At 58.2% G+C, this 12,972-nt stretch overlaps 5 protein-coding genes across 5 annotated transcripts; 3 read left to right on the forward strand and 2 right to left on the reverse strand.

The window, feature by feature from the left end:
* Positions 1–183: 183 nt before the first annotated feature.
* On the reverse strand, positions 184–1,931 carry BKCO1_600047 (rna methylase family protein; the record flags this gene model as incomplete). Its single annotated transcript, XM_020277916.1, has 5 exons — positions 184–324; positions 389–513; positions 569–774; positions 835–1,667; positions 1,815–1,931. 5 exons carry the CDS (start codon positions 1,929–1,931, stop codon positions 184–186), a joined length of 1,422 nt encoding a protein of 473 aa, XP_020133702.1.
* A 1,126-nt stretch (positions 1,932–3,057) lies between these two features.
* BKCO1_600048 (sir2 family histone deacetylase hst4) lies at positions 3,058–4,969 on the reverse strand (the record flags this gene model as incomplete). Its single annotated transcript, XM_020277917.1, has 2 exons — positions 3,058–4,547; positions 4,603–4,969. 2 exons carry the CDS (start codon positions 4,967–4,969, stop codon positions 3,058–3,060), a joined length of 1,857 nt encoding a protein of 618 aa, XP_020133783.1.
* Positions 4,970–5,986: 1,017 nt separating this feature from the next.
* Positions 5,987–9,239, forward strand: BKCO1_600049 (mediator of rna polymerase ii transcription subunit 16; the record flags this gene model as incomplete). Its single annotated transcript, XM_020277918.1, has 10 exons — positions 5,987–6,111; positions 6,163–6,514; positions 6,660–6,915; positions 6,964–7,424; positions 7,475–7,694; positions 7,748–7,867; positions 7,918–8,028; positions 8,077–8,358; positions 8,421–8,552; positions 8,605–9,239. The coding sequence occupies 10 exons, from the start codon at positions 5,987–5,989 to the stop codon at positions 9,237–9,239; spliced, it is 2,694 nt and encodes an 897-aa protein (XP_020133723.1).
* Positions 9,240–9,575: 336 nt separating this feature from the next.
* On the forward strand, positions 9,576–11,035 carry BKCO1_600050 (phosphatidylinositol phospholipase c; the record flags this gene model as incomplete). The annotated part of the gene is made up of 2 exons (XM_020277920.1): positions 9,576–9,753; positions 9,807–11,035. The coding sequence occupies 2 exons, from the start codon at positions 9,576–9,578 to the stop codon at positions 11,033–11,035; spliced, it is 1,407 nt and encodes a 468-aa protein (XP_020133895.1).
* Positions 11,036–11,366: 331 nt separating this feature from the next.
* Positions 11,367–12,239, forward strand: BKCO1_600051 (phosphatidylinositol phospholipase c protein; the record flags this gene model as incomplete). The annotated part of the gene is made up of 1 exon (XM_020277921.1): positions 11,367–12,239. The coding sequence occupies one exon, from the start codon at positions 11,367–11,369 to the stop codon at positions 12,237–12,239; it is 873 nt and encodes a 290-aa protein (XP_020133909.1).
* Positions 12,240–12,972: the final 733 nt, after the last annotated feature.

Raw genomic sequence — 12,972 nt, forward strand, 5'->3', positions numbered from 1 at the left:
GATCTCTAATTAGGAAAAAGATGGTACGTGACGCGCCTCACGCCTTGCTTGTCCTTTTGCTCTCTTTTTCCTTGACCGGCATGCACCTGACCATCTCTCTTTCCCTCTTCCGATACGCACAGGGGCCTTGGATGGGTTCTTGTTGGCGTTGGTTTGATTGTTGAGACGTTTATGATTTAGGCTCTACCCCTTGATATTGAGGTCCGAGAGCTGCTGGGAGACTTCTTCTGTCGCCTGCTTTGCGCCAGCAGCGGCTGCCTCGGATGGGAGCGGCGATGCTGCTGCTGGTGTCTCGACCTCTGGTGTTTTGAAGCCTTGGAAGTACTATTTGTGGACAGCTTAGTATCCAGATGCGTGTCATCACAATGTCATTGGATCTGAAACGTACCTTGCGGCGGAAAGCGTTCAGGTCATCGGCGTTGCTGCCATGCTCATTCGTTCGCTTGGTCCAGGTTATGGACTTGTCCACTTGCGCGTCCGGGATGCGGCGGTAAGTGAGCAGTCTCCGTGACCCTGGGGTGATGGTTAGAATGGAATGCTTGCACAGCCTTGGGCAAAGACAACTTACACTTGTTGAACGGCTGGACACAGACGCTGACAAGCTGCAAGCACGGGTGCGAGGGGATTGCAATCTCCACGTCTTCGTCGTTCGCCGTCGGCATCCACATGGACATCCTTCCCTCGTCAACCAGCATCTCCGTCGAGAACTCCATGATGTCGTCAAGCATGGCCTCGAAGCTGTACGGTTTCTTTGGAGGGATGTATCCCTCGCGCCTGTGCCATCAAGCATTGATCAGTACAGATCCTCATCTGGAGATCGGGGGATTCACTTACAGATGCGCCCACTCTCCCTCAACCATGACCGCCTCCTGCCCACCTCCGTCCTTCCTGCCGAGCACCTTCAAACCCTCTCGCACCCCATACGGCGGATCGCAGATGATGCCATCCAGCCACCTCCCCTTCCTCAACGGCGTGTTCGTGAGGTCGCTCACGAAATTATCAAGAAACCGGCCCATCAGCCCGTACTGCCTGAAGTTCGCAACCACGCCCTTGCCCTCCGCCTTGCCCCTGATGCTCCTCCCATCGATATCGCTTCCCACCGCCACGGCGCCAAAATGGGCCGCCGCGACGCTGAAGCTGCCCGTCCCGACAAACGGGTCGAAGAAGACCTTGCCGGGCGCCGCCAAGGCCATGTTCGCCGTGACGAGCGCCAGCTCCGCATCCATCGACGTCGTGCTGATGTAGCTCCGCTTCTTCAAGTCGTACGTCAGCACCGCGCGGCGCCCTCCGTCCGCCACCCAGCGGCCCAGCAAGACGCGCTTGGGCGTGCGCGCGTCGGACACGGCGTACTCCTCGAAGATGCACAGGTGCAGCTCGGCGTCCTTCATGCGGATGGGCCCGGCGAAGCCCAGGTAGCGGAAGCCGTCGATCAGCTCGCGCTGGGCCGCGCTGCCGCGCTTGCCCCGGAACGCGTCGACCGAGAAGCGGAACGAGGCCTGCGAGTAGCCGGCCCAGCGCGGCGCCGTCCGCGCCCGCACCGACGCGTGCAACGAGGCGTAGTCGGGCCCGCTGCCCCAGAGCTCGTAGATGCCCATCGTGAGGATGCTGCGCGACACGACGGCCCGCGCTGCCGCGTCCGAGGGCAGGGCGACGATGGCGAAGGGGGTCTGGGAGGTGTGAGTGCTGGGGTTTGCGGTGCGTGGTTGAAGAGACGATTGATATAATGGTCCTGAGATGGAGCAAGGGAAAAAAAAAAAAGAACAGACGAGGTGGACGGAAATGCACGACGAACGCATAACGGAATGTTGGCTCACATGTTCAGAATAGGAAATAACAGTCATTTCGGCGCCGGCAAGAGTGGCCAGAGACTCCAGCTCAGCCTTGCGAAAGCTCTCATGCTGCTGCACGCAGCGGATGAGGTACTCGGGCATGGTGACGGTCGTGGACTAGCCTGCTATGCCAAAGCCTGTGCTGGGTATAGAGCGAGCGGAAGGCAGTCATGCAATGCACCTCAGACGAGTCTAAAGGAGTGTTGGTGGAGAAGGCGATTCTTTCTCCCTCTGGCGTACAGGTTCGGTTGGGCGCGTGCGTGGGAACTGGAAGGAAGCAAGCAAAATCTTCCCCGCCGCCGACAAGAGCCATCTTTCTGCGCCACAAGCGGCCAAAAACGCACGCGAGACGGGGCCTGTGTTAACCTACCGGTAGTCCACTCCGTGTGCAATGCCTTCGCTCCCAGTCTCCTTTGCGCGCACAGCGGGCGGCGTGAAATTCCTGCCACGCTCCATTTCATCCTCGACAGCGATAAGCGGGAGATCGTCGGCCATCTGAGTAGTTATCAGCTGGCCCTGCTGCTTCCGGTTCTGAATCATTCTTCGTGCCTCTCACATGCTTGACTCCATTACCGCGTGAGTGTTTCATTTACATCGGCTGAAGAACTGAAAAATCCTCCTGCCAGAACCAATCCATAGAGTACATTTCCCCCTGTACCGCGTACTCTGCAACTATGAACTCCAAGCAAAATCCGGAAAAAGAAAGCCCAAAGCCAAAGAAAAGAAACCCGCAGCGACGCCCGTGCCTCTGCGAGTTTCACCCGTACCTAGTCCGATCCGACCATGTTCGAATGCTCGGGTATCATCGAAGAACTGCGAAACCAGAACCGGAGTAGACGAGAAAAATGTGTATCGACACAAAAGGGAGAGAATCTGCATCCTCACCCCCAGTTCCACCCTTGATGCAAAAATTGGACACGCACCCCGTATTTTCTCCGCCTTCCAAGGACCTTGTTTGGGTCCTGCCTTTGTGATCTCCCCTGATACGCCGTGTAAATGCAGAATGGCCCATTAACCATGTGTTCGTTGGTACGTGCGAATCCATCCCTTCGTCTTCAGCAATTACGCCCCGAAGCCCACCCTCGTCCCTCTTGCTCCCGTTTCTCGACCCCCAGAATAATCGCAAAACAGAAACGAAACCAGCAATTCACTCAACTCCTTCACGTTTTCGTTTCCCTCGTGATGCTAAGCCACGACCGATACTTGGTAACCATGCAAAGCTCGCGAGTCAGTGCAGGAGCCTCTTCATATCCTTCGGCAAATAGCCCGTTGGCGTAATCACTTCCTTTGGACTCCCTCCCCTTTCAGTCGCCACTTCGGCGTTGCTTTCTGCCTTGATCTGCTTCGTCTCCAAGCTGAGCGTCTTGGGTGTGTGCGGGTCGTTGTGAGGAGGCGCCGTATTATTTTTAGCCGACTGCGGCGAAACTGGTGCCATGGGGCCATTTGCCGTGTCCGTCTTTCTCCCACGCCTTTGCGGTTTGCTTTTCAACTCCGGCACGTTCTGCGCCGCGGGCTTCGACACGCTAAACGCATTGGTGATTTTATCATTAGGTTTCGCGGATGCGTTTGATTTCTTTTTCGGAGCAGCCTTCTTCTTAGGCGCCGTCTTCACACTGGTAGATTTTGGCTTGGGTCGCTCAGCAAGAGGGACGTTGCTCAAGTTCTTGCCCTTGCCCTTGCTTTGAGTCGTGGCTTTCTTGGGCGGGGTGCTTGGCCTCGACGCCACCGTAATTTCGTCCTCGATCGGGGGATCCTGCGGCTGAATCTTCGGGCTTGACGCCGGAGTGGGGATGCCCTTCACTTGCAGGACACGATCCTTGCGTGGGGAACTCAAAATTCGAACCTCGGGGCTCGGCTTCTCCTTAGAAGCTCGGTACTCCTCCTCGGTGAGGAACTTGGCCATGGTCTCGCTCCTGTCGTTCCAGATGCGTAGAGCGGCTTGACGGGCAACAGCATCACATGGACCGCGCACCACCAAGTCCCAGCAGTTCTCAAGATCCACGCCCTTCGGCTCCGGTTCGTTGTTGATCCAGACAGTAAGCCCGTCCTTGCGGTCTCTCACCGTATTAACCATCTCCCGAGTAATGCGCCTCACCCCAGGCACCTTTAGGGTCGTTCCAACAACAATGACAGCATCAGGCCGTGCTCTCAAGTCTGCCGTCGTCACGGAACCGATGGCTTCGTCGTCGGGGCCGTTTTCGTTGTAAAGTACCATGCGAGGGCGCAGCAATCCGATACCATGGCTCCTCTTTCCTGCATGCAGAGTGCGCACTTGATCCGCCTCTTCACACGTCTTGCAAGGGGGTGGAATTGGGCCGTGGAAAAGCTCGGGCTCGAAATCCGTCACGTCGTTGCATTTCGCACAGACCATCTTCTCCAACCCTCCGTGGAGTAGGACCGTTTTCGGCCAGGGCCCCTTCTGCGGCAACGGAATTTGGGTTGCCAGCGGCTGCAGCGACGTCTCGATCCCATCGACATTTTGAGAGTACAGGCGCAGTAATCTGCCTTCGTCGGCGAGTGTTGCGATGAGTTGATGGAACGCGGTGGGCCTGGCCAGCTTGGCTTGATGCGATAGCGACCGAACCATTTCGTGAAACGTCGCGGTGGTGTCGGGGTCCCTGTACACAGAGGCGTCGAACAAGTCCTTGCCGGAGGATTTGAGGTTGTGCTGCTGCTTGAGCGTGTTGAAAAGACCCTTGGACGAGCGAAAGTCGGGAACTGCGACATTTCAACGGGGAGCTCGACGCGACGCGGGGAGCTGGGGGGAACTTACTGCCGGCTGCGACCGAGATGCCTGCACCCACGATCATCACAATCTTGCGCTTCTTATGCAGGACCTTGAGCAACAGATCAAGAGCTTCGCGTTCCGTTTCATCGATGGCATCCTCCTGCAGATTCAAATGGCGGGTGACGCGTGGCTTCGGTTCGGCGGTGCGTCTCTTCTTGCGTGGAGGGCCGTCATCGTCGCAGGCTCGCGCGGGCTCCATGGCGTCCGGAAGCGGTGAACCTTTGGTGGACGGATCCTGCGACGGGGGCGGAGAGGGATATTCGTAGTCAGACGGAGGGCATGGCGATGACGGCGGCGAGCTCAGAGGCGAGCTCTCGCGCGAGCAGCCTGCACAATAGGCGTCGACAGCCATTGTGCAGGAACGGGGCGGCCGCGGTTGCGAGAGGGGAATGCGGAAGGCACGACACGGGCGGGGCCCTTCTATGTCATGAGCGAGAGGCGCGGGCCGGCAGGCGAGGCGGCGAACCAGGCGGCAGGGCGGCTGCGACGCACCTGTGCAGACGGCACAGTGAAAGGGACAAGGGGAGGAGCCCGGGCGCGGGTGTGGATGGGGTTTGGATGAGGTTTGCGGAACGAGGCGTGAGCTGATGGGCGTTGCTTGGCGCACCAGTGACGCCGGGCCTTGTTCTCGCACTGTTTATTTTGGCCCGTCCGTGCTTGTTTGCGCGCCTTTCTGCCGCCAAAGCACCAAGCTGCCAGGCTGGCCTCCCGGCGGCGCCCTTGGGTCGCTTGGTCCGCGTGCATTGTGGGCGTGGGCGAGCCGTCGGCGCCCCGGTAGTGCTGTGGCTCGCCCGCACCCGCTTGCATCTACCTGCAGAACACGGCGCATCGAACCCCGCGCAATTGATCGCATCGCGTCGCCGGCACGCCCGTGGCTGCACCGCACGCGTGACGCGGCAATGCGCTGGCTATTCCAGGGGCGGGCGACAGCGGCGGGCGCGGTGATGTCGCGCCCGCGATGCTTCGACAAGAACAACAGTCCGTAACAGGCCTAGCGTAGCCGCTAGCTGCGTCTTAGTCAACTGCATCCGAGCACTCGGACGGGCCGCCGCTCCTACCTACCCTGCCCGTCTCGCGCTGCCGCAACTGCGCGACTGCCTGTCCGCCTGTGGCCTCATGATACCCCATTTCTCCGTGCGCCTTTGACCTTTTGCCCCTTCGGCTGCCCTGCCCTGCCCTGCCTTCTCGCGCTGCCCCGGCCCGCGCCGCATCTGCCTGTTCCCGTCCATCGCCTGCATCCGCACCGGCTATGGAAAGGATCGCTACCGAACATTGCTGAACATCTAGCCGTCGGGTTCGAGACTTTCAACAAATCGGTACCGCCCAGCAAACCCGGCTCCGCGCGCTGCAGCGCGGCATGCCTTTGATCATGGACGACGACCAGTACATGGATCTTTTCAACGAGGCCGAGCAGCTTCCCATTGCCGTTCAGACGCCGCCCGTCAAGCGGCTTGCTCAGCGTCTCGATGAATTGGGCGAGTCTGGTTGCTGCCAGTAAGCCCGTGTAGCTTGCAAGAACCAATGTCTGGCGCTGATCCGATGCAGGAAAATAGCATGGTCCAAGAGTGGCTGTGTGGCTTCAATCACCCGAGATGGACGCGGTGTTAACCTGCGTGCCTTCCAGCGCAATCCTGTCGACGGCAAATGGATCTTGGGCGATGAAGCTCCGCTCCACATCCCCTCCGTTCATGAAGAGTTTCCGCTCGTTCATGTTGCCTGGGGCCACCTCGGTGTTGACCTCGCCGTGGTGGATGCTGCCGGGAGGATCCTTGTGTACACGGCAGCCCAAGCAGCAGATAGGATGAAACTCTCTCGTGAGCCCTTTTCTGACCACGAGAGCGAGTCTAACGCGCTTGTTGGCTTGCACTGGCTACCTGTTGCCCCGCAGCAAGTCAAGGTATGTGATACGTAGACATGGGGGAAACTACATCCATCGTCCAGACGCTCATGCTTGAACCTTGGTTTACTCGTGTTTGGGCAGTGTGGTTCCCACCTTGTCATGTTTCTGCCTTTGCAATTGGGCGCATTGCTGACTCCATCAGTACCATATGATCTGGTCAGGCGATCGCAACGAAGACAAATGGCAGTACCGGATGACAAGCCATCCGTGGAAAGAGCCTCACAATCCTATTCATCCGCGCATGTCTCTTGGCGCATTCATCTGCTTCACACGTGGAGGCACAGTCAGGTTACTTTTCCAGCAGCCTGACCAACAATGGTACGAGGCAACCGCAGAAGTTGAAGCATCCAATTCTGGTAAAGATGCTTTCAGCCACGCCTCATTCACCTCAGATTCGGGTAGGTATCTCCTCCACCTTCAAGACCTCTGCCGAACTAATTGGTTAGAAAATTCTCTGCTCCTTGCCACACATACCGTCGCCGGGTCTGTTCTCGTTTATCGTGTCAAAATCAACTGGAACGCTCAGCCAGGCAAAAGTGCTTCTCCAACTTTCGACATCGCCCCACTGAAAGCGGAGGATGACTGCTCACCACTGGCTACCAACTTCGACGCCAGCGCTTCTGTGCTCGGGTCTACCCAGAACTTATCTTTCCCGGCCAGGCTTACTCATCTTTCCTTCATACCCATCGGCCCTGATCCTGGCCCGTCTCCTTCGCATCCTACGGTCATGGCTGTCTTCTGCCACACACCAGCTCCTGTCCCTTCGTTGATGGACCAGACCCACTCACAGCAACCTCCATTCAGTATAATCTCGCGGTGGGAACTGCATGGCTCATCTTACGCTCTTCACTCTGGCTTTGAGCAACTGACTGCCAAGAAGAAGGCTCCAGGGTCTGCTGGACAGCGTGTAAGTTCCACCTCGATATTTTCATGTACTCGTTATTCATCTCCTCCCAGCAGAAAATGAGCTTTAAGCGGTTACCGGACATTGTGTTGGATAGCGCTACGTTGGGACTATTCAATCTTGATTCTTACACGAAACTCGCTCTTTATCAAAGCAACGGCGGAGTAGAATTCCGAGATCGATATACAATGGACGTCATCACGGCGGATTCTAATGAGAACAGGATATCTTCCCTGCCACAAGCTGGCTTCTCGTTCCCTGCGAGCGATCCTGGTATGTGCTTCTCGGAATTAAGTTCGTGAAAATTGCAGCTGACACTTATCAAGCGCTTCACATGGTCCTGTCTCCCAGCGCCTGCATGTTGGCGCTACTGCAGCCGGACGGCACTATCACATTGAAGAACATGGAGTTCAACCATGGCTCGCTAAATGATGGAGGGAGTGACCGTAAGTACGAGCAGCGCGGTGTCAGAGGTGTCGGGACTCACAAATTATAGCAAAAACCACGGCGGCCATCGCAGCGCTGGTACTACAATACAGCTCCGCCTCGTTGCAGTACATGCCTGGCGATGACCTCTTCGCGATCATGCCACCGGATTTGAACCACAGTAAGCCTTGATATGTATCAATGACATGCCCGTGCTGATTTTGGTAAGATTTGAAACGCTTGTTCTTGAGGGGAACTCACCTTTGCATGAACGTTGTGGCCGATTACCCACCCGAAGACACGGCTCAGAAGCCATTCGAAAACATCTTCCGCAACAACGTGCTCCGTGGATGTCTCAGCACGCAGAACCTTCTTGGAATGGCGACCAATGGCTCGCGAGACTTGAGCAGTAAACTTGCTTGGACAACGCTCAATCTTCGATTTACTTCATTCCTCCTCAGCATCCCTACAAACCATGCCCGAGGCGGCGGCCCGGAATCTTTTACGATGGGTAAGTCACGTTCCCATTCTGTTTAGAAATTCGCTACAGCATTAACGTAATAATCTTGGTAGAAACGGCGAAGTCCGTCAAGGGCTTATTGAGGTGGACTATGGATCTTATGGTGTATATGGTGAACGATCTCATCGAACTTTCACAGGAATGCAGGAAACACGAGGCCGACAGGGGGTTTGTCCAGAAAAAGCGTAAGTTCCTGACTGCATTCATGGTGCGATACACTCGCTGACTCGGGAACAGTGCAGGAAAGGTGCTCGCCGGGATTGTTCCTCCTGCTGTGCAGCTTCCCTCGATCAATATTCCGAGTTACCCGGCAACCCCTGCAGCTGCTGTTGACCATCAGCCAATGGCATATCAAGAATGCGCCAACAGTGATCCATCGCTCCGTGTTCAACGGGTTGCTGGCGGCCATGATCAGCTCTCCGGTGCATCCGCCTCACATGGCGGCGCTCGTGCTCGAAGTGGACAACCAAGTGCGTCTTTGTTACAACAAGGCACAGTACACGGACGAGCGGCGCAGGGCGACAGAGCGGGAAATGCTCATCAGCGCGGAGATCCCCGACGTGCTGATGCCTGTGGTCACACGGTTACTCACGCAGGGCATGGACAAACTGCTTGACACGGTGGACGCGGCCAAGATAATGTACTGGGACCTAAGGTGGCTAGGGCTGAGCGAAGACAAGAGAGAGAAACAGTATCTGGAGAAGAACACGGTTGACGTGCTGCGGAAGGTGGAGATCAGCAGGAAAGACAGCGGGCGGAGGAGATGCGTCAGATGCGGCGGCGAAATGGAGGACATGGACTGGATGGGAGGACAGAACAAGTGCGCGTGCGGATGCCCTTGGGCGATGGGGTCACTGACGAAGAAGTCATGATAGAGATAGCATAGCGAAGTTGCGGCGTGTTACGAATCCGGGAAATGAGCAGCGGCGTCTGGCACTCATGGGGTCGGGCTGAGCAGAGCAAGCGCGGCCTCACGGGCGTCGGTGATTGGGCAGGAGCGCGTGTCAGCCCCCTCTAGCACTCGTACGCGCAGCACGCGTCAACCATGTGCCTGCCGACAAAGAGAAGAACTCGGGCTGCCCTTTCCTCGCTCTCGCCTCAGCCGCAGTCGTCGCATCGCACGCCTCGACTGCCAACTCGCCGGCTGCAGTGCGATTGAGCCCTAGGCGCCCGCCGGTTTAGCCGCAGTTCTCACGGCTCCGACAGACATGACTCCACCACTAACCATCCGCAACCTGACATCGACCCCCCTCGACCTGAAGCTTGTCGAGCGCTATGAGGCCCCAGGGACAAAAAAGGCCAGGTGCCTGGGCACGCTGAGGGCCACGCTGGTTTCGCCCTCGTCCAAGAAGCTTGCTGAAAACGCCGAGAGCTTCGCCCGTCAAGGTGAATGCTGTCTGCCATTGAGGGCCTGCCGCTGTGCTGACCCATTGCTGTAGATGTGAACATCCACCTCGAGCCCTTCCGCAGCCAAGCGACCGATATCAAGCCACTGGATCGCGAAGCCACCCACACGCTGCGCCTGACCATCGAAGCTGACGGCCAGCGCTACCGCATCGAGCCCTCTCACAGCCATGCATCGCAGACCTTCACGCCCCTAGTGCCGGGCCCGAAGCACCAGTTTACGGGCATTTTCTTTCCCAAGGACAGTTTTCTGGCCGTCTACTCGTCGGCGAAGCTGCAATGTTGGATGCGCGAACTGAGCGATGTCACCCCGCTGTCCGGCCTCTCGATCCCAGGAACACACAACACGCCTACATGCCACCGGTCGCTCCCTTCTGTGCGCTGCCAAGCCGTGTCACCCAAGGAGCAGCTCGAGAACGGCGTGCGCTTCTTCGACATCCGCGTGCAGCCAGAGGATCCTGAAGATGCGTCCAAAGATGGGCTCATCCTCGTGCACGGCGCCTTTCCCATCTCGCTGACGGGATCTAAGCATTTGCGCAGTCTCATGCATGACATACGCGACTTTCTCAACCACAATGTTTCCGAGACGGTCATAGTAAGCCTCAAGCGCGAGGGCACTGGCCATGCAACCGACCAGCAGCTAAGCATGATCCTTCACGACCACTACGCGACCGAAGACCCCAGCTGGTGGTATACAGAGCCGCGCATTCCCAAGCTGGGCGAGGTGCGCGGCAAGCTGGTGCTGATGCGTCGCTTCGCCATCGACGACAGGCTCAAGGCTGAGCACAATGGGGCGGGCTGGGGGCTGGATGCCGAAGACTGGGCCTACAACACGCCGGATGATACCCATGGCACGGTGCGCGTGCAAGACTTCTGCGAGGTTCTCGAAACAGAGAACATCCAGATCAAGACCAAGTATGCAGAGGAGCATATGGCTCGAGCGGCCGAGTTGGTTTGCCCGGTTCCCGGCATCACGACGGATGCGGTCAATCCTGTGCCTCCAGGACCGCTGTATTTGAACTTCCTGAGCGCGAGCAACTTTTGGAAGGTGGGCTGCTGGCCGGAGAAGATCGCGGCCAAGCTCAACCCGGCAATGATAGAGTACCTGTGCATGAAGCATCATTGTGACGCTAGCCATGGAGACGGCAGCACGGGCATTGTGGTGTGCGACTGGGTGGGAGGGGACGGGGACTGGGACCTGGTCAGGTGCATTGTGGGAATGAACAGCTTTTTGGAAATGAGGGAGAAGCAGCTGGCCGCTTGAACTTGGAGCCGACTCGGAACCGGCACACACCGCTGCCCCCACACGCGCAATACAGCCCGGAATCCGATGGGCTTCTGCATCTCGATTCATGTGCTGTTTTCACGACTCGTATCAATGAATCAAGGGCTTCCGGAAGCTAAGACATTCACGGCTTTTGCCTCCGGCGTGATCGGCATGCAGATGGATTCCTATTTGGGCAAGTGGCGCAGTCGGCTCACCTCCGCGATGACGGAGCTCCCAAGGGTCCGCGAGCTCCCCGGGCCTTCTCTCCACCTCTGCTTTTCTTCCACCGAGACTCTGCATCCCAAGCCTCTCCTCACCAGCAGTCCCCATGGCTGCCGTACAGACCTTGCCTGCTGCCGCCAACACCATCGAAGGATGCTCTTCACTCTCGACGTCACTGTCTGCGCCACCCCCAACGTCACTGGCACCCTCACCACTCAACCAACCCAACCATAGCCCGACACAACCGCCCATCGAACAACGCGAACTGCCATCCGTTGACCTGGGAGTGACAATGACGACGACATCGCCGCTGCTGCGGCTCCCTCTGGAACTTCGCACGCTCATCTACAGCCACCTGACGCCGGCGCAACCGCTGTCGTACCCGCTGGGGCCGAACACGGCCATCACGGCACTGTCGCACCGGCCGCCGCCGCGGGCGCTGCTGCTGACGTGCCGGGTGCTGGCATGCGAGGCGCTCGACCACTTCTATCGCGTGGCGCGCTTCCGTGTCATGCTCAACCCGCCGGCACCGCTGGCGGACCCGCACTTCCAGCGGCTGGCGCACCTGCCGCAGCTCCGCCGCATCCGCAACCTGGGCGTGCTGCTCGACTGGGATTTCCCCAAGGTGCCGTCGTACGCGCGCGGCGCCGGGGCCGAGGGCTTCGAGTTCGGGATGGAGGCCGAAGTGCCGTTTTTCAGGCAGGTCATGGACCGGGGGAGGTGCGCCGACATGCTGAGGCTGACCAAGAGGCTGGTGGGGGTCTTGGGCGCGGCGAGGGAGTTGAGGACCGTGTGCGTCAGCTGGACGGACTTGGTGGAGGGGTGCTGGGAGGAGAAAAAGGCGGTTCTGGACGTGATGGTGGGGGGAGTGAAGGCGAAGGGCGTCAAGGTCGTGCGGGGAGATGTGGTCGCGTTGGATGAGGACAGCGCGGTGAGGCTGTTCGACGTATGGAACGTCGTCGGAGAGGGAGGGAGGTGAAGATTCGGCAAATAAAGCGATCAAGAAGGTCTCCATGGTGTCTAGGTGTTCGGGTATACAGGCGTAGTGGGCAACGACCCTCGGAATTCACGGTTTACACACACATGTCCGCTTTGCTCGACCCGGTGCTCTCCCCGCAAAAGTGTACGAGTGTGTCCAGCGATTCCCGGCTCGCAGCGTCCTCCGGTGGAGGCTGGTCCTTTCTTCCATTTACGTCAGGGGTTGACCTTGTGCCTGGAAAGTCGGAGCCAGGAACGGAGACGATTCCGAGCGTGAAAGAAGGGCCGCAAACATGGACCCATCGGTTCGTCACCCAAAAGACATTTTCTGCCGAGCCTCGCTCCATGCGGGGGCGTCTAACGTGAAAGCGTTGCCATGGCTGAAGGGCGATCACGTGTGAAAAGTACGGGCCTGCGACTGGTGGGTAGGATGCGTTCCCCCCATGCTCATCGCTTAACTAGCGCTCAACTGACGCCATGCAGCACAAGGCTGCGATTTTAGCTTTACGCCCCTCTTGCGCCCGTTGAACGCGTTTGATAACGTCTGCTAGCCTCATCCACGTGTCCCCTTGGCGCCTCGTCGACACACAAGGTTTTGTGCGTGTCGCCAAGCTGTCAACCCAAGCTGAGAGGGAAGCCGTACACGTCATCAAAGCCTCGATATTAGGCACGACGTCGCGTTCCATGGCGTCCGTTCAGGAGAAGGTGCGCACTATGGGGAATTCCGTTCCCAC

This window comes from Diplodia corticola, assembly GCF_001883845.1.
Source record: "Diplodia corticola strain CBS 112549 chromosome Unknown scaffold6, whole genome shotgun sequence".
Taxonomy (NCBI): Eukaryota; Fungi; Ascomycota; class Dothideomycetes; order Botryosphaeriales; family Botryosphaeriaceae; genus Diplodia; species Diplodia corticola.